Source organism: Pyrus communis, chromosome 5, assembly GCF_963583255.1.
Source record: "Pyrus communis chromosome 5, drPyrComm1.1, whole genome shotgun sequence".
In the NCBI taxonomy this organism is placed as follows: domain Eukaryota; kingdom Viridiplantae; phylum Streptophyta; class Magnoliopsida; order Rosales; family Rosaceae; genus Pyrus; species Pyrus communis.
The window spans coordinates 25,327,524-25,348,560 of record NC_084807.1 but is presented as its reverse complement, the minus strand read 5'-3'; the positions used below and the strand labels follow the sequence as shown (position 1 = coordinate 25,348,560).

Genomic DNA, 21,037 nt, shown 5'->3' with positions numbered 1-21,037 from the left:
ATCAAATCAACACGATGGCCAGTCACAATTGCATATTTTGAATTTCTGACAAGGTTTTTACTTTTACTTTTGTAGATGTTTCTGGTAAATATATTCCCAGTTCATCTGTGCACACCCAATGGGAAGCTGCTGTTCTGTGGTAAGTTTCTTTATATGCACACAAGGATCATTTAAAACCATCCGAGATAATTGGCCTTTTTCCGCATTCCATCTGAGGAAATGCTTCGATTTCTTGCAGTGTACCGGATATAATGTCGATGAGGTTCATCAAGAGGGTCATCATCTTGCCGGTGGAAATGTGCACCTTATAAAGACCATGGAAAGTTGGGAGGAAAAGTTATCAGAAGCAATCAAGGATGGAAAGATTGTAAGTTTTTCGTGTTCTTAATTTTGTCATGAATTCACATAATATACCTTTTCACGCCGTGATAAAAAAACTTCAAATTACTGAAATTAGCTCGTTTATGAACAAATGTCTAATTAGTTCTTGAGCGAAAGGGAGAAATTTCAAACTAGTATTGTCACAAAAATAAAATTTTTGCTAGCCTTCGTGAGCCGATGTTGCAAAAATCGGACTTGCAACAGATAATGTGTAACCCTAAAGCCAAATTTTCTCTCTCACGAGATCCTCTCTATTGAACTGTCCAACAGGTTGTTGCAAATTTCAGTGCATCTTGGTGTAGGCCTTGTCTTGTAATTGCACCAGCCTACTGTGATCTTGCAGATAAATATCCTTCTACCTTATTTCTAACCGTGGATGTTGACGTTCTCGCTGTAAGTGCTAATGGTTTCTTATTTATCGCATATTTTGCGTAGAACAAATGTATGGAAATGCAGCTGCCAATGAAATTTTCCTTCTCGTTTTTCCGGGGTTGCAGGAGTTGAGTACTTCATGGGATATAAAGGCCACTCCGACCTTCGTTTTTCTTAAAGATGGAAGACAAGTGGACAAACTCATCGGAGGAAACAAGCCGGAGCTCCAGAAGAAGACAGCAGCCGTCGTGGCTCAGTTAGCAACCAAGTCTCCTAGTTGACTCTATGGTGATGAATTTTTTCGTTTAGCTTTTCTTCGGGATATTCTCACGAAAATCAATCCGGCCTCAACATGTAAAATGATGTCCTACAAACTCGTTGTCTTGATTCATTACATAGTTATATCATCATATCAGAGAATTTTTAGATCTTCTCTGTCAGGGGTACAACATAGATCAATGTCGTTTTGTTGCTTGCAGGACAAGGTTGTTGGAGCTGAAGGCAACTGAATGCTATTTTAGTAACCCTAAATAGACAAATCTTGACACGCATATTCCGACGCACAGAAACTCATAAAAGTTGATATTACATTCAATTTGGAATCGAATGAAAAAAATGAGAAGACAATCGCAATCGGACAAAATTCAGCATTATTTGAGATGAAATCTCTAAGAAAAGAAGAAGTTACATACATCTGAATACGTTTCTTGTATGTCAAGCTTTTCTCAAACTATGTATTGGTTCAGCTTTGGCAATTGTGTACCAGACAAGAAAGAACAGAAAGAGACAGAGAGTTACATAGAAAACTTGTCCCAGAGATTAGTGTCCTCTAGGTACTAACGGCTTTTCAAACAAATTAATCGTTGATCACAATGCGAATTTCTCGAAAATCTTCCAAAATCCAAAATACAACAGAGGTAATCTCCGCCCCTTTGATCTTCTTAAATCATCAGTCATTTCTTTAGCAAACCCTTCCCGGGCTCCCTCACTCAGTCGCCCAAAAAACCCAACTTTCTGCCATGGCGGATGGAAAAGAAACCATCTTTTCGACTCTCGACAATGCCAAGACTCAACTTTACCATTACAAAGCAATTGTCATTGCCGGCATGGGGTTTTTCACCGATGCTTATGACCTCTTCTGCATCACTGCCGTCACAAAACTCATAGGCCGCCTTTACTACTACGACCCTTCAACCAACAAGCCCGGCGTTCTGCCTAACCACATCAACAATGCCATAACAGGGGTTGCTCTGTTCGGAACCCTAGCAGGGCAACTCTTCTTTGGCTGGCTTGGAGACAAACTTGGCAGAAAAAAAGTTTACGGAATCACATTAGTCACAATGGTGGGATGTGCTCTGGCCTCCGGCCTTTCGTTTGGCCACAGTGCTCAAGGTGTAGTCACAACTCTCTGTTTCTTCCGATTTTGGCTCGGATTCGGAATTGGAGGGGACTATCCCCTCTCAGCAGTGATCATGTCCGAATACGCCAACCAAAAAACCCGAGGCGGGTTCATTGCAGCTGTGTTTGCAATGCAAGGAATTGGCATTTTGGTCGCAGGAGCCGTAGCCATGTTCGTGTCCAAACTATTCTTGCTAGCCTACCCAGCTAATGATTTTTGGACTAATCCTGTCCTCTCCACTCAGCCGGAAGGCGATTTTGTGTGGCGAATCGTGCTCATGTTCGGCGCAGTCCCCGCGGCTCTGACCTTCTATTGGAGACTAAAAATGCCTGAGACTGCAAGGTACACTGCCTTGGTTGCAGGAGATCAGGACAAGGCCAATGCTGACATGGCCAAAGTCCTCGAAAGGGACATACCGGTCGGAGAATCTGGTTCCAAAACCCTAGTTGATCCAAATTCCGCATATAAGTTGTTTTCTAGGGAGTTTCTTAGGCGGCACGGCACCCATCTTCTCGGCACCGCCACCACCTGGTTCCTGCTGGACATTGCATTTTACAGCCTCCAGCTCACTCAGAAAGATATTTACCCTTCAAGTGGACTTTTACCTAGACCTTCCGCAATGAATGCAATTGAAGAAGTCTACAGGCTATCCGGTGCAATGCTGCTAGTAGCACTTTTTGCCTCGGTTCCCGGTTACTGGTTTACTGTGTTTACCATTGACAAGCTTGGAAGAAAACCGATCCAGCTAGGCGGGTTTTTACTGATGTCGATTTTCATGGGAGTTCTAGGGTTTCATTACGGAAATCTCAGGGGAGTGGAGTGTGAGGATAAACACTCCACCTATGAGTTCTGCAAGGGTCACACTAAATTGTTCACTTTGTTATATGGGCTGACATTGTTTTTCGCAAACTTTGGGCCCAACAGCACGACTTTCATCGTGCCGGCCGAGCTTTTCCCGGCTAGGTTCCGGTCCACATGCCACGGGGTGTCGGCGGCGGCGGGCAAAGCGGGTGCTATACTTGCTGCATTTGTGCTGCAGAGTTATACTCGTGAGGTTGAAGGGGTGCAAAAGGCGATCAAGGCGCTTGCAGTGATTAATTTGATCGGATTCTTCTTCAGTTTCTTGGTGCCAGAGACCAAGGGGAGGTCGCTTGAGGAGATTTCCGGGGAGGACAGTGATTTCGGAGGCAACGGTGTGATAGCCGTTAGTGCAAATGAGAATGCAGCTGAAACTAGTGCTGCCATTGTCATCAAGGATAAAGTTCCGGAAGCTGAAACGGGAATGGTTTAGAGGAAATTTTTAGTGTGCCGGAACACGGTCCAATACACTAAGTGTCATATTACAATTAGTTGGAAATTTTGTTTTTTAAAGTTTTCAACCAATTGTATTATCACCCTGGTGTATCAGACCGTCTTGCCGGCACATTAAAAAATATCTCTGTTTAGAGACCTTTGGTGCCTTTTCTGATTTGTGTACTTTAATAAAGTCTCATTTTCAATGGGTTTATCGTTTGTTAAAAAAATAGGGTTTATCGTTTGTTAAAAAAAAATAGGGTTAATAGTTTTCATGTCTTTCTTATTTACTTAAAAAACTAGATATCACAGTGACGTTATCTCAAACCAATTATGCACTGTTATGCGTTTTAACTTTATCATATAATTCGCTTGAAATATCGCGATAATAGCATCAATGTTCCATAGAAGTCCTTCTGCATAAGACCATCAGCTCCATGGAGTGCGCAGATGAAATGAAAAGTAATATTAAAAGAATAAATAAAATGTGAAATTGGGCTTAAATTTGTAACCGCCTCTACTATGGTCTCCTCACCCTTTTAAACATTAGGGGCTACTTTTCGAATATTTCTTGACCACGGAGATTATTTATTGGATTTGACCTTCATTTATACACAAGCTTTTTCCAAAGCAGTCCTTAATTTCAAAAAATTAAGACATTATTTTTTTGAGTTGTTGGACTTATATTTTCAATTTAAATAAGAAGTTCTCAATATATTCGCAACAATGTATTTTCATAAAAATACTAGAGTGATTTGACATTGTTGTTTACTTAAAAAAATTAAAATTATCAGAGCGGTTTAAATTTTAAACTCTTATCAATACTTATTCGTGTGAAAAATTGGCCAAGGTTTCCATTTTTGTTTTAGTTTTATCTAAGGATTTGGTTTTCTTTTTCACATTTTAGATGTGGATGAATTTTAGAAGAAACAAATCTTCAAGGATGCCACGACTATATACAATTTCTGTCGTTAAACTGCATCATAGGATACCCTAAATTGAATGTAAACATTTTATTTTCTTTTAAAAAGGGGACTAACTGGTGGCACAGTCCTCTTGTTCGGGGGTCGGGAAGACTCACAGAGGTATATCAACTTCTTCCTGGTCACCATCGTGCGATTCACCAGCGACAGGGATCGAACCCAGGACATGCTGTATGGAATACGGGCCAGGAATTCGACCACAAGGCCTGAAATTTGTCCCCAACCACTGGATCACCCCGTGATGGTTGAATGTGTGCATTTTTTGTTACATGACATCCGTAAGAGAGAGCACTCAATGATATTAGAAGATAAAGGGTGGTGCTATTCACACATTCTTTTTAATTTCGGTCGTCGGATCAAATTAATTAAATAAAATTTAAGAAAAAAATTAACAGAAATATATGTAAGGTGAAACGGGATGTTTGAACAGCACCACCCCAGATCTATACTCATGCTCATTTCTCAACTTTAAATTATCAACAACAACAAAGGAAGCTCTATTGAAAATTGTCTCATATTCCAAGGATGTAACCAAATAATTCATATACTATTTGTACCCAAAAAAAAATATTCATGTTTACTATGCGCAATCAATCATTTTACCACACTATACAGTTCACACATATCCAATTGATGAACATTTGTTTGTTCTTATTCTCCATTACAACAACAACAACAACCACCAAATCTTATCTCATTAAGTGTGGTCAGTTGTATAACATGTAACGTCATTGTGGTCGTTTTAGCGTCTCACATATCCAATTGATGAACATTTGATTGTTCTTATTCCCCTACACAACATCAACAACAACAATAATCAAGCCTTATCCCACACCATTAAGTGTGGTCGGCTGTATGAATCCTAGAACGCTAATGCGCTCAATTTTGCTCCCAATCTTCCGTTAGCTCCAAGTGCTCCATATGTTCTTATTCCCCTGTATTATTTGAATTTTTTCCAATGAAGTAATGAAAAATCCTAGGATCCTAGTCCTAGCTACTATTTCAGTCCACCAAAAGAAGCCGCTGCTTTTACAAGGAAGCCAAATAGCAGAAATGGGGTGGAGAACATAGGGCTGTGATCACTATGCAAAACATAGAGCTCCGATGGCGGCCACCTCTTTACCATCGAACCTTGTTGCTCTGGTTTCACGACATGGTCATGCAGCGTTTTAACGTAAACTCGTGGCACTTGGTCGATGACGCCGTCCTCCTCGAAATGGGCTGACGTGATTGCCAAGAGCGGCCCTGGCCTCAAAAGCATGGCAGCTAGCGTCGAATCCTAAGGAAAATAGGCATGAAATTAGCATGTGTATGACTTCTAATTTGTTAATGTCAGTCGTCTATGTATATACGTAAGAATGCCCTATAACAACAATCATTGTGAGACCAACATTAATCAATATAGTAAAAAACCAGCAAGAGTGCATAGATAATTGACGTATCAAAATCTTAACATGTATATATTAATTATAGCAAGATTAACTAAAAATTGAGTGAAAGTACATCAATCATGTGAAAAGCGATTTTGTGCATGGCATCCTATCTTTAAAAATGACAGAACGAGCTTAATTTAGGGGATCTAACGGTCCTTACCGAACCTAAATTTGATACTTAAAACCCAAAACTAAAGTAATTAACCATACTAGAAATAAAGTCTAAGTTTTACATGATGATTTTACACTCCAAGAATTTACCATGTTAGTAACTTAAGTCATATCAAAGTTAAAAAATATTGAATAAAAAATAAGATTTTCTCACTATGCCGTGTCTATAAAAAAAAAGGCATAATGTGATGCTCGTATTCGAGAAGTATGATTCTCTCTCATTCAAATTTATCTTCATTTCCCTCTTTTCTTATTTGAACGGTCATGATTAAGTCACGTTAACATCTTATATTGACGTCATTATAAAGAGAAATACATGTTAAAGTGAGAGAGGATGAGAGAAGATGGGAGATGATTTGGAGCGGAGAGAATTCTACTTCCATATTCGAATTGATCATGTGAAGAACTGAATGTGGTGCTGTACATGTTCATGGCCATCCAATTTGCTCAAAAGCAAGGCAGAGGACTGACACAAAATGCCAAGAGCCCACCACCAAAAAAGGAAGAAGAAAGGAAAGCCTGGGCAACCTATTATCCGTAGGCACAAAAAGTCTATGATCGATCGACCAAGTGCATCAATTCAACTGTGATAGATTATTGATTTATATGATGATACCTCTTGAGGACTCAATTGGTATGAGATTTTGCGTTGGAATTCTTTCTTGACAATGGCGCTTGTTGGAGGTTTATCAGCTCCCAATCCAAACCCTAACTCATATACATCACCAAACTCTGATAAATCTGGCACCCCCTGTTACACACAAACATTACTATCAGGAAAAAAAAAAAAATTGCAAAGACTTGTAACTCAGTTAACTAAGAGTATTCGACGTTGCAAAATTGAGGTCTAGAATTTGATTCTTCTTCATCCATTCTCGCTTGTATAAAAAAATAAAATAAAATAAAAAATAAAAAATAAAAAAAATAAAAAATAAAAAACCGATACTAATTGGTCTCATCTCAATCATTTGGGCTTGATTGGAAAAATGATGCCCTAATTTGAATATATGATTGCTAATTTGCTATGCAATGTGATAGAATAAACAATTGAAAAGCTACGAATGACTTTGTAATCAAAATTTAATCACTTTCCACACTCATCAACTTTGGGTTTGTCTCCTCACCAAATCTGCTTTAATCTGACTAATAGTATAATTAATTGTTTAATTATTTCTTAGTAGATAAGGCTTAACAACCATTTTGTTTGTCATGGCAGTTGGCAGCCATTACCAACTTTGGGATCTTAAACCTTACTAATTTCCAATCAAAAATTCAAAACTATAGCTAAATTCAACCTGTCATGCATGACTGCCTACTCACAGTTTAATTCCCATGTTAAATTCAAATTGAATCATCATAAATATAGCCTACAGTTAATTATTAAAAAAGGTATTAAGTAGCAATTTGAAAAAATGAATTACATCTTTGAAATCTTGATCAGTGGAGAACCCATGTTTGAGCATTGTTGCTGCAACATATACTGCTAAAAGAATTTTCTTTGGGAACTTGAGAGTGGCCTGAGTTACATTCAGCCCTCCAGCACTGTGTCCCACCAGAATTACCTGCATGGAAACATATTAATTAGGCAGACAAAGCAATCCCCTAATCATGTTTCCAATAATCAAACAATGAAAAAAAAAAATTTATTAGCCATGATTAGTGAAGCAAAATAAAATACCTGTTCATTCTCAGGGAGAGCAGACAGCAAGTCCAGGAGTGGCTTGTTGTAATCATCAAAAGAAAGGACTGAGTTCGCATCAGATTGATCGATGCCGGCACTCTTGAGATCGACACACGATACCTTGTAGCCAGAATTCTCCATGAGACACCGGATTTTGTACCAGCACCATGCTCCATGACTTATGCCATGAACCAGCACAAAATGAGTAGTCTTCAAGGGTACTTCTGATAATTCCATCTTCTTCTCTACCATGGTTTCTTCCTCAGGCTTCTCCTCTACCATTCTTTCTGCTTCCCAAAAGCCCCTGCTCCAAAGCCCTTTTGTTTTCTTTTCTCCCAGAGCCCCTCTTGACCTCTCTATATATATATGCGTTGAAATAGTTAATTTGCTGCATCGGTCATGGTTTTTGCTTTTATTCTAATCATGCACATATTCAAATATTAATTTAGGTAAAAGGATATATAGCTTGATGATGTAGGACGGGAATCAATTCTTACCAAGAATAATGACTTGCAAGGAATAATGACTTACATGAAATAAGATATGTTAAAATGAGAGAGTGTTCAAACCAATTATACAACGGCAAATGAAAAATAGTACTGTCACTTTAACGTCTCCATTTAATAAAGTCTTTATCCTTAAAGGAGTAGATTTTATCTCCCCATCAATTCTTACAAAGCAAAAATATTTTTCACAAAGTCATTTTGACGTCTTTATGTCTAAAGATATTTTTCATATACAAGCTATTCAGGCGACGAAAGAATTAAAAACAAGGTCTCAAATGCATAAAGAAATGGTCTAAACCACTTGAATTATTAAAATATATGTTTACGTCGGTTTAAAAGCGACATAAACATTTAATAACGCTTATAAGCGACAGTAAATCCGACGTCATGTTCAGTTAGTGTCGCAACTGCCTAATCCGCTACTATATTAGATTAAAGCGACACCACCCTCCGACACTATAGCCCCCTTTTGTAGTAGTGGAACTTCAATACCGTTACATAAAACTTGATATTTTTCATGCTATGGTATGGATTCCAGCAAGAACAACATATTGACTTCCAATATGTGCATGAACAGTAAATACCAACTCTTTTATGCAGTTAAATAGACAACACAGTCAAGCAATGAGCATCACCAATGAATCTATTGGACATCAAAGTCAAATTCCTTGTTATATGATCCATACATTGCAGGCGAAGGATATCCTGTGACTTTTTTATTTGTCAATGATTATCTGACTCTAATTAATGGGCCGGTTGTTATTATTATTGTTTTTCCTCCTTTCCGTATTTGAATCTAGATCTTCTTTAGATCTTCAAATTCGAAATCAATTGACTTAAAATTGGAGTCATTCAAAAGAATAAAGAGAGATGTGGACCGTTAATTTATGTGAAGTAGGTCAGTAGAATAAAGAAATAAGAGTCGTATAATTTTAAAGAGTAGTCCGTGAACTTCGAACAAATAAATCAAAAAAGGATCCCAATTCTCCAAATTTGACTTGAATACACTTGGCAAAAAAGCTATTTTTCACCAATGTCATGAGGATAATATAAGCGCAATCAATGTATACTTCTTTTATTTATCTTTTCTTGCATCGTCAGAATTTTCATTCAAATTTATGCCAAATCTTCACCAACATTATTGATGTAATAAAACATTCCCAAGGTAAACAATCACAGTGAAAAGTGAATGACCCAGTTGACTGTTTGAGCCTCCCGGAAGTTAGGAATCTTTAGGGATTGAAAAGATTAGCTATAAAAAAGCTAGAAGGTATTTTACCAAAAAAAATAAAAGCTAAAAGGTAAATCATGATTGAGCAATTACATTAGTGTCTCTCCAGGTTTCATCTTTTTCTGAAAAAGCTAAGACTGTGAAAACGACTTCCACGTTTACCCTAGTTCGCAGAAAATAATGCTCAATAATACAGCTGGAAGGAACGTGAAAAAAAAATGTCATGGAAGAAAGGGAGAGAAACGTTAGGTAAGTGTGGCTGTCGTATTTACTTATTATACACAAAAACTTTTGACAATTTACTCTATGTTCATTTGTCACGGGTTCATGTCCTTTGGCTCCTTTTCCGGTTGTATTAATATTGGTAGTCAACTTCACCGTTCATGATCATATGTGACTAACTTCATGCATGGTTGCATTTAGATCGAAAGGTACCGGAACGGTCCATATATGTGACTAGCTCCATGCATGGACGCATTTTGGTCGAAAGGTAGTAGTGCAAGTGGACACTACTTGACTCAATTTTTTTAAATGAGCCATTTCACTTTCATACAAATTCATGGACAGTCTAATTTCTAATGTGCGAAAATTATATTTGATTCACAAAATTTAACAATTCTTTTCTTCTTCTTAATGATAGAGACTTTGAATATCAGGATTGGTGGTGGTTTAAGTTGAATATGGGACTGCAATGCAGATGTACTTGGAAGAAATTGATCATCATCACAGAAAATGAAGTTGTGTTTGGTAGTTTTTCTCTTTGATTTGATATGTCTACTAATTGTCCCTTCGAAACGAGAAACTGGCAAGGACTAGAAGCTAAACTCCATTGGCATTTTTCTTATTTCCGCTCACTAGTTGGTTTGGTTGAGAAGACCACTTCCACGTTTGAAGAACGTGACAATGAAAACGACTAAATTACTGCCATTTGATCTTTGATTTTAATTGAAGTACTGGAAACGCGGTTTCTGTATTATATATAGAGACAAAAATGTTTTGCTTCTCCATTTCCTAAAGCAAAAGCTTTTGCACCATTTGCATTGGCCTTTTGCAAAATCCAGGAGGTGATTATTTGTTGAAGCAAAGAGATTTGTCTTTCCATTGTAAAAGGGAATCTGAATGGAAAATGATTTCTGCACTCATTTTTCTTCTTCCTGAGCATATTTTTTTCTTATGTTCTAATTGTTGGGTTGAACAAATTAAAGGAGAATCAATGAACAATAACTAAATAATAAGTGCATGAAGAAAAAACGAGAGTGCGGAAATCACCTTTTAACTTGGAGTTTCACTATATAAAGTTCCAAAGTCAACATAATTTTATTTATGTTATAAGATTATGTACGTGTGACTTGGATCTTCCACCATACCATTTGTTTGAAACCAATGATTTCTATATTGCCATTACCAATGGTAATTATTAGCAGAAGCTAAATGGAAGAGGACGACGAAGGAAATACCAATAGGCAATAGGATACCTCCATGACTACATCCACTACAAGTCAAGGATTGCAATTTGCAACAAGTGGGATAATAATTTAATTTGGTTCTTTTGCTATAGATAGTATGTGACAACAGCTTCAAAAGTTAGTGATCTTAATCAAAAGACATGTACCCCCACACTGGAGAAGTAAATTGACTCATCGAATTCCAATATCTCTAAAGGCATTAAAAAAAGAACAATGTATATTTGTTAATCAAGGAATAGAAACGAAACATATACATGATGAAAACTGGGGGCTATGTGATTTTAGGGTCACTGTGCGGAAGATAGTAAATTGATTCTTGTATAAAAACTTATGTTACAAAGCTAATTTATGTCTATAGTTGTATTAATAAGGGATCTAAATGAAGTATTATTACTGGAGTTATAGTTCAAATCAACTAAAATCATGAAAATAAATAAAAACAAAATTTAGAGCAAAGCCGGCAGAACTAAACTAAAAACATAATAGTGATTTCTCTTATGCATGTGAAAGCAATATTTCTCTTATTCACATGCATAACCTAGAACATTTCCTAAGGATGAAGTTTTTTTTTGTTTTTGTTTTTTGTCACAAACCAATTTGGTATATATGCTGATGATTTCATCTTTTAGGGGCCTTTAAGATTGGGTGCCCTGTGCAAGGGCATCTATTGCACATGCCCAAAACCGCCACTATGAAAACGCTACATAACAACATGTTTGAAATTGAAAAAAAAAAAAAAAAAAAAAAGCCCCTAAAATCCCTAACAATATAACAAATTTCCATAACTTAGAATTCCACTTTTATCCCATCCCTCCACAGGGGATGGTACAACTACACTGCTGATCAACCTGACTAGATTGTCAGCATTCGAAAAACTTGACATTAACATTCGGACAAGAGACGACCTGTGTAAATGTTTATAAATTATACGAAAAATTGCAGAGACCTGCAGCCTAACCACTGAATTTGTAATTTAATTAACCAAGAATATGTAGGGTAATTTTTAGGAAAAGGTTTGTTTGAAGCAGCTGCATCCTGCATGCACATGCAAAAAGCCTGTCGTTCTTTTGGGCACGCATAGTTCTCCATTAAAAAGAAAACAGTGCTGCATTTCATAGTCCGCAGTACGTCCAAATGCAGTTGTCGGAGCGGTACTGGTGGCTGTGGATGGATGAGAATATATATACGCATGTGTTAAACAACATATAATTTTTAAGACGAGCTTGACCCAATGGAAAAGATTGCTCCTTTGTGACTGAACACGGCTGTAGAAACAGTTTTTTTGCAAAGTAAAAGTAAAGCTGCGTACGATAGATGTTGCCTCCGACTCTTGCAAAATGAAGAGTTTTGTCGCTTGGAGTTGGGGTAGCCCTTTCATATATATAATATTTGCCCCACAAAAGTTTCTTCCTAAATAAGATAACGAAGTGGTAAGTCACTAAGTCCACGTTCGGTTGTCTCCACCATGAGTGCCTGACCAGTGACTGCATTTTCACCCGTCTCATTTGCGTTGTGGGAAATTTGAATTGCTAAAAAAAAAAAGCAAAGAATGACAAGGAGGTAGGCCGGTGAGGCCCTTGAAGAAAGGAAAGCATGACTTGAGCCCACTTCTTTTTTTCTGTTTTTTGGGTCAAGAACTAAAGCCCAAATCTTAACATTTTTTTATGAGTTAAAAATTAGTTTATTTAAACGCCACATATAGAATTATAAATGCAGTTTAAAATATTCTGAAATGAGAGTAGCGAAATTCAAACTCCGGTGCGTAAAAGAAAGCACATCTATTTTAGCAAATGTGGCCACGACCACGTATGCAAATTAAGAATTGAGCTTAAAATATAAACATTGAGTGCAAATTGAAAAAAAGGGTTGGTAAAAGATAAAATTTGAAAGATAACAAATTATCTATTTAAAAGTCAATCAAAACAAAATGATAGAGATAGGCAAGTCTAACAAGAAAAAGACTAAAATTATGAAATTAGATAAAATATGGGGTCATATGTTTTGAATAAGACTATGATAAAGTTCCAAAACAAATAATTTTGTTTAGTTTGTGTGGATTCCCACCTTGACCAATGATTATTGTGAAAATAATGGGAAAATAAAAAAAAGAAGATAAATCTATAGATTTGCACTTTTAAATTTGATAAAAATACCAAAAATATTTAAACAATTTCGATGTAATACAAATTGTCAAATTCAACTCTAATTATTTTGTTGATAAAATTAAAGTCGTTTGATGATATATTAGTATAATTTTTCACATTTTCGAGCTTCGTGTCAATGTAAATAGAAATAAAATAAAAAGAAATACTAAGGCGAGTTCCTTAAAGTGAGATTCTTTATAAGATTTCTGTCATTTTACAATTTAACGTTAATTTTCACGTTAATAAGCTGGTAAAGAGTTTATAGAGAGTTCTTTTTAAATGTCTTTTTAGCATTAAAATAAAACCAGATTTTTTCATTAAATTACTTTCTTAAGTTGGAATGTTTTCCCGCCATAAATCCTTGGTTGTTCCGCTGGCAGGGACGGCAAGCCGCTTGCCCACCATGCGTAACGGCCCCACCTCTGAGGGATTAATTATTGGAGTAGTTCGTTAAGTTACGACAATACCCATTACCAGAAATTAAGACATGAAAATGAAACGATGTGTAGGAGGGCATTTTCGGAGCATAAAAATCTGGGACAGAAAACGCGGGATTTTGAGCCCTTCCCACTCTTTCTCAGCATTTTTCTCGCTGTCCTCAACCGAATGAATTCATTTTGAATTTTGAAAAAAGCCGCTTTTGGCTTAAAAGTCAAAAGCACCGATTAATTGCTTCGCTCATCCTTCTGATTTTTCCAGGGCTTGGATCTGGAGTTTGCTCTCTCTCTCTCTCTCTCTCTCTCGTCTCTTCACCTGTGTCGCAGCAAAAGGTCAGTGACAGTGAGCTTACTCTTCCATGCTGACATAATCGATTGCATACAGATTATGCTTTTTTAAGAATCGCTTTTTTGTTTAATTTATTGAATTTTCATGCATCTGGTTTGGTATGCTTAAATTGATGATTCAGACCGATTCGCTTCTATCTGATGAAGTTGCAACACCAATGGTCTCCTCGCCACAATACCTTTCGACATTTGAATATTGATAAGAGTTAGCGGAAATTTATAGCGAAAGAAAAATCTTATTTCTGATCTGGTGTACTTGATTTGATTTGATTTTGTAACTTTCACTTTAATTACTTATTTTATTTTATTTTTTTTAATTCATGGGCATCACAATTGATCGGTGGATTACTGGAGCCATCGAAATTCCTCGTCTTTAAGCGCTCGTTTGGTGTCTAAGATTGAATTGGATAACAGACTATATTAAAAATTGTGTTCAAATTGAAAGTGAAAAAATTGGGGTATTACTTGTGAAGAAAATGTATTCCTTCAAATCCCCACAAAATGGTCGGATTACAAGTGATATGTTTTCTTCGTGTCTCATATCTGATACTCATCGGCTATGGTACTCGTCAGATACTCCCGAATACTCGTTGGATGCAAGTGTTCGGCTTTTAGGATACTTTACACTTTCAAATGAAAAATTAAGAGGAGAAAATTAATAGGAAACAAAGATCTAGTTGAAAGTGATTACTACAAAGAGCTTGGCTCTAATTAAAACAAGGAATTTAACTTTCACACTTGAATGAATTTGAATTTGAATATTTTCTTGTTAAAATATGTTTTAAATTATATATTTTTATTGTCGTATTCATGACGTTTGTATATTTAGAGATTTTACGTATCTGCGTGTCGTGTGTCATTGGATTTTGAGGTCTTACGTGGTTTACTTTATATCATTTGATGTCAGTAGATGGTTGATATGGAGAGAACAGAACTGAAGAAGTCAGATTCAGCAGGGTTGGACAATAGTATCTCTCCAGATAGTTCAATGTGGCTGGTAGAAAATCTTGAAGGTAAGTGGTTATTTTCGAGCTCGTCTTGTTTGTTCTTGCTGGTTCAAATTGTTCCTTACTGTAATTTTCTGTGACGATTTGACCTAATAAAATGTTTAAAATGCCGTATCTTACAGAGATGGACCAGAGCATTAAGCAAATGATGAAGCTGATCAAAGAAGATGGTGATTCTTTGCCCAACAAAGACCAAACGTTTTTGCAGAAGAAGCCGGAATTAGTTCAGGAATTTCAACGGATGTATCGTTCACTGGCCGGGTGCTATGAATACTTGAACAAAGCACCTAAGGGGTTTGCAGATTCTGAATATGGTTTCAACCAAGGCTCTCCTCTGCTGACTCCCGATGCTAGAAATGGTTTGCGGAAATCCGACGATCAAGTTGTTGGTTTTGATATATCACTAAGCTCAGATGGTTCTAGTCCAGCTCTTACTCTAAAGAATAGCGCTGAATCGTCTTCCTCTTCATCATTGGGATCCGAGTCAGATTCTCCTAATTCCCCGGTCAGCAATTACTTGGTTCCACCTCCGAGCGCTGATTTTGACAGTCAGGGATGGCAGCAGAAGATTGCTGAGCTTGGAACTGAACTATCTAGCTTGAAAGAGAAGCTCCAGGTGAAGGAGTCTGATCTTACAATGGAGAAAATGCGTGTCTTCGAGCTGCAAGAACAGATAGTTGAGTTGGAAAATCGTGCATCAGACAGAGATAATGAGATTCGGAAATTGATGGAGGACTTGGAAGTGACTAAAGAAAGGCTTAAGGGGTCAGACGAAGAGATTGCGAATTTGAAGCATGAACTTGCCGATAGAATTTCCGAAGGCGCTGATCAAATGCAAGGTCTTGAATCTCAACTTCACTTGGAGAGAAAGCATGTCTCGGAGCTGCAGGAGAGGATTGTGAGGTACAATGCTGACATATTCGGCCGCGATCTTGAGGTGATGCAGCTGAAGAGCGCATTGCATGATGCACAGGAACAATTCTCGCTAGAGAAAGCAGACCTGCAGGCTGACATTTCAAGTTTTGCAGCGAAACAAATTGTCTTGGACACGAGACTCGAAGAATTGAGTTTGAGAAACAAGCGGTTAGAAGACGAAATAAGGCAATGTGAAACGGATAAGATGGAAATGGAAAGACTGCATGCTGTCTATGAGATCGCATTGCAAGATGATATAAGCCGCCTGAAGGTAGAAGTTGCTGATAAAAATGGACATGTGGAAGCTGTAAATAAAGACTTGGACAGGTTTAAACTGAAATGTGACATGCTGATGGCGGAGAAAGACGAGCTCAATGCTAGGGCTCAAACGCTCATGGCGAATGTGAGTTACCGCGACAATCAGATTCAGGAAATGGCGGGACATCTTAGTAGGTTACAAACAGAACACGAGGGTCTGATTGTTGGATCCGAAAGTGCTCGTAGGCTAGTAGATGAGCTGAAATCAAGAGTGGAGGAGTTGCAGCAAGAGGTGAAAAGGCAGAGTGTTGTGATCTCGGATGGGGCTGAGGAGAAACGAGAGGTGATCCGGCAGCTTTGTTTCTCGCTGGAGTACTACAGGAGCGGATACCAAGAGCTCCGGCAAGCATTTACCGGGCACAGGCGGCGTGCCGTTGCAGCTGCATGAAACCGGTTTCTTCTATGAAATGGTCTAGTATGTTTCTGCAGCTCACTTCACTTGATGTGTCTTGCATGATGTGTTGTGTTTGTATGGAAGACGTTATTTGTTTAGGGTAATATGGTCAATTCAGGTCGGATGTTGTCAATGTTTAGTTAATTACAAAACTAAATGCTCTAGATTTTGAATGTTAAAGAACAACAATGGCATGGAAAAGCTTTGCTAATTATTGTTAATTAAGGTGTTAAACTCAGGACGTGTTTACGTAAGGGGAATGGAGTGAGAGGAATGTGAATTGCATTCATTCCAAATGATTCATGTGTTTACTAACAGTAGGGAATAAAATTGTATGTGGGACCCACTAAAAATAGGGAATCAGATCCCTGATTTGCATGGAATTGGATTACCAACCAATGGTGGGATTTGGATTTCGGAATAAAGCCTCAACCCGGAATCAGAATTTTCTACCCAATATACCCTGATCTCCTTCCCTCGTCTTCGGAAGCACAACACCCAGCGCCTTCCTTATCTCCTTTCCTCGTCTTCGGTGGCACAACACCCCCTCAATCTCCTTCCCTCGTCTCCGAATAGCACAACACCCATTCAAATCAAAACCCAGTGAAGAAGCAGACATAAGAGAGAGACAGAGACAGAGGACCAATATAATAAATAAATAAATAAATATTTGGAATTAATTAGTTATTTGGAAGAAGAAGAATCAGAAGAAGAAAGAAGAATCAGAAGAGAAGAGGAAGAATCAGAAGGGAAGGATGGGGATTTATAGAGGGGTGAGGAGAGGAGGGAGAGGGTTGCGTTAATTTCGTTGTTTTTAATTGAAGGTGTTCATAGAATTGGCATAACGTGGGGGATTTTTATATGGTAAATAAAGATTTTTTTAGGATAAATAATTGTATTAGTGTCATATATACAAAATAATTGTATTATTAAAAGCTTCTTATATGGTAATTAAAGGATTTTTTAGGATAAATAATTGTATTAGTTTTTTATACACAAAAGAATTGTATTATTAATTAGTTAAATAAAATTTATATCTGTTTTGTACAAGGGTATTTTAGTAATCAAACTGTTTTTTATTCCGATTCGTGTGAATTGGTAAACAGTAATATAAAATATGCATCATTTGCACCCTGATTCCATACAATTTTAGTAAACAACTTTAACAGGAATCTGATTCTGATTCCATCTCAATCCAATTTCTCCTCAATTCAATTCCCTTCAATCTGATTACGGATTAGTAAACGCGTCATCAGTGTTCTCACTTGCTTAGGGGGCAAAATGCCTATTCTTCGCCAGTGAAGTTGGGGTTTTGACTAAATCCTAATTCAGTAAGGTAAAGTAACCCTCATTCATTTTCTTGGGAATTCTAGAGATCGTGTGACTGTGATCGTTCATCGTACATCGTGTGATCAGAAATCATTTTAAAATTTAAAATTAAATATAAATTGTATCTAATAAAAACTAATCATACGATGTACGAGAAAATATCACTATTGTGGGATTCCTAGGATTCCCAGAAAAAAGATCTGGCGATGATCCTTTTCCATTCATTGCAGGTGCTATAATCTAATAATCTATGATATCTTTCACTTTCACAGTTTTCCGGAGGAAGTTATAAGCACTTTTAAAAGTTTACTCTGTACTCTATTGTGTATATTATTTTTTGAGTTTTTAATCAAAATGGTTCTTGAGAATGGCATAACTTTTAATTTAGATCTCTAACATTTAAAATCGATAAAATTGATCCTTGAGTTTGTTCATTGTAAATAATTTAGTCATTCCGTGAAAATTTTGTCAATATTCTTGTTGAATTATCACGTGAACAACCATATGACTATCTTTTTAAAGATATTTTTTGTTTGAACTTAACAAGAATATCAACATGATTTTCACGAAACGATTAAAATTGTTTGTGGTGAACAAACTCAAGAATCACTTTTATAAATTTTCATTGTTAAAAATCAAAATGAAAAATTATGTCAATTATAATAATCATTTTAATTAATAAAAAAACTTTATTTTCTTTATATTCTTACAAACAAAAACTGCTCGATAACATTTTTAATACGTCAATAACAACTCATTTTTCCAAGTAGAAATTATTGCTGTGAGTTGTCATTAGGTTGGACTTGGTCAATGCCCATTGCGATGCTAACACAATTGTTTAATAAGTTAATTGCGTATAAAAGTTAAAAACTCAGTGGCCGGCAGTTGAAGGATTCTTTGACACCCACACAACTGACACAAGTGCCAGCAATCCATATTCCATAACCTTGACCTTGACCAGGCCTTCATTTTTATGCAACCCAAACATGCAACTTTAATGTAAAACAAAAGAACAAATTACTTCATATTATACATCCCTTTGTTGAATTGAGTAGCACTCACGAGTGACTGTAGACTGTTGATTCGTTACGATTATAAGTGCACTAATTTGCTATAGTGACATTGTAGACGACTATGCTAGCATTACTCTATTTGGTGAGCTTTACACGTTATCGTGCTTATATTTATAATGCGAATGACAATACTGGTATATGAATTTTTAATGGGGTAACCTGATCACGTATTCGGTAAAATCTCTCGCAAACAAGCGGGACTCCTTGCATTTGAGTTTCACTTGACTCCACATTTCTTTCCTTCTCCCACCTCCCACCCCACACACACACACATATCCGTGAAAAAAAAATTGTGGTTTCACTATAAAACTAATTGGCAATATGAGAAATAGCTCAATTCTTTATAAGCCCTTGCTAGATTTCTCCTTTCATGATGTGGGACTATTCTTTCACCACACGCTTGTTCTTATCTTATAAATTTCATTATGTAATACAAATTAAAAGAATCAGTCCTCTTCTGTTGAAGGATTCCTCATATAAGTTTATTTGATGGGTCATTTGTAGGGTTCACTCCACATCGTATTTAAACGACCCACTTCACATCTTTTAGATATTCCCTAAAATTCATCTTTTATGTCCTATAAGACTACTTCTCCTATTGTTAATTGATTTTCTGATAAAATCTCAACTTTTCAACTCTTTTATTTTCTTTGATAAAAAATTCTTAGTTAATATTAGTAATTCACATTACAAATGACGTGATCAGCCGCCCAACTGAAGATTCTCTTCATGCTAGCATTTCTCAATTTGGTGAGCTCATATAAAACTAACTTCACCTCCCATGGCGTCCAAATGCACAATTGACTTTACTTTCCCAGGTTTTGTGAGTTACCAACAAAGACAACAAGACATGCAAATGCAAAGCAAAAGAAAATACTTGGGAACACAAACAAGAACAAAACAGGAATAAAGAGAAAGAAAAAAAGACAACGAGGAAGATACCGATGTTTGACCAAAAAAGGAGTTATTTGGAAATAGAAAGTTTTTTTTTTTTTTTTTAAGAATGACAATTAGCGGTAAGTTACAGTTATCCATCATTTTCGATGGTCGGAAAGACTCACAAAAACATTTCAACCAAGTTCCTGCCCGAAAACATTCATGCCGTTAACACGTCGAAGTCAAGTAGTCATACAGACAAATTTGAAACCCTATTTCACTTGTGAATGCGAAGCCATGCTACCAAGCCCGAGCGGCCACTTCTTTTTCCAAGAGGTACCCTCGCTTCCAAGAAATCTTTGGTTTTATACTGATACGTTTACGCAATATAATCTGTTTACTCATATTGTAACGTGTTACGGTGTTAATTTCTTGGTTTTATACTGAGACGTTTACGCAATATAATCTGTTTACTCATATTGTAACGTGTTACGGTGTTAATTTATTTATGATATTTTCAATTGTCTTCAAACATTGACTAATTAATAAATTAGTACGACGCTAGTTTTTTTATTCCAAAATTTTGTTTAGCGCTTTTGTTACTAATTGACGTATTTGCCGTTCTTAATATAAGTGCGTTTGAAACACTCCATGACTACGACAGTGCCATACCAAAATATGAGTAAATTATAGTAATGATCCCTTAACTTTAACTTAATTAAAACAATGGTCCCTTAACTAAAAATCCATTACCATTGGTCCCTCAACTCATCAAAACGTGCAGCTATAGTCCCTCAACTAAAAATCAATTACCAATGGTCCCTCAACTTTAATCTAACTGGAGAAATTGTCCCACAACTTTAACCCAATTGAAGAAATGGTCTATTTACTTTAACCTAATTGTAACCATGATCCTTTCAACATTACTCATTTTGACAAAATTCTGACCAAGTTGACGAAAATGACCATATCTATACGTTTTAATAAGTTGAGGGACCATTGCTCCAATTTGATTAAAGTTGAGGGATTATTGTTACAATTTACTCCCAAAATATTATCTTCAACCTATTTCTGCGTACTATTGTAGATGTAAGAGGAATGTTAAGAGGACTCTCTCATAAGTTGACTATCTGCCACCTCACAGTTTAACGTCAATTTGCGTGGCACCATTATAAAACATTTTGGATAGAAAACATAATGCTAAAGAGAGTTTCTCAAAAGTAAATTATCTATAGATTCTTTGTCACCTCATTTTTATGCATAATATTTACAATGTTGGC

General features: G+C 36.6%; 4 protein-coding genes across 4 annotated transcripts; 3 read left to right on the top strand and 1 right to left on the bottom strand.

Annotated features, from left to right (window-relative positions):
• The first annotated feature begins 118 nt into the window (after window positions 1–118).
• Window positions 119–1,165, top strand: LOC137733324 (thioredoxin H4-1-like). Its single transcript, XM_068472480.1, has 4 exons — window positions 119–139; window positions 239–367; window positions 652–774; window positions 879–1,165. Exons 1-4 carry the CDS (start codon window positions 119–121, stop codon window positions 1,032–1,034), a joined length of 429 nt encoding a protein of 142 aa, XP_068328581.1. The 3' UTR covers window positions 1,035–1,165.
• Window positions 1,166–1,772: 607 nt separating this feature from the next.
• Window positions 1,773–3,443, top strand: LOC137733234 (low affinity inorganic phosphate transporter 8-like). Its single transcript, XM_068472384.1, has one exon. It carries the CDS (start codon window positions 1,773–1,775, stop codon window positions 3,441–3,443), a length of 1,671 nt encoding a protein of 556 aa, XP_068328485.1.
• A 1,610-nt stretch (window positions 3,444–5,053) lies between these two features.
• Window positions 5,054–8,089, bottom strand: LOC137733799 (methylesterase 17). Its single transcript, XM_068472987.1, has 4 exons — window positions 7,711–8,089; window positions 7,454–7,594; window positions 6,649–6,783; window positions 5,054–5,707 (listed from the first exon to the last, which is right to left on the bottom strand). Exons 1-4 carry the CDS (start codon window positions 7,993–7,995, stop codon window positions 5,426–5,428), a joined length of 843 nt encoding a protein of 280 aa, XP_068329088.1. The 5' UTR covers window positions 7,996–8,089; the 3' UTR covers window positions 5,054–5,425.
• Window positions 8,090–13,672: 5,583 nt separating this feature from the next.
• LOC137735136 (protein NETWORKED 4A-like) lies at window positions 13,673–16,577 on the top strand. Its single transcript, XM_068474522.1, has 3 exons — window positions 13,673–13,830; window positions 14,756–14,858; window positions 14,975–16,577. The coding sequence occupies exons 2-3, from the start codon at window positions 14,756–14,758 to the stop codon at window positions 16,471–16,473; spliced, it is 1,602 nt and encodes a 533-aa protein (XP_068330623.1). The 5' UTR covers window positions 13,673–13,830; the 3' UTR covers window positions 16,474–16,577.
• Window positions 16,578–21,037: the final 4,460 nt, after the last annotated feature.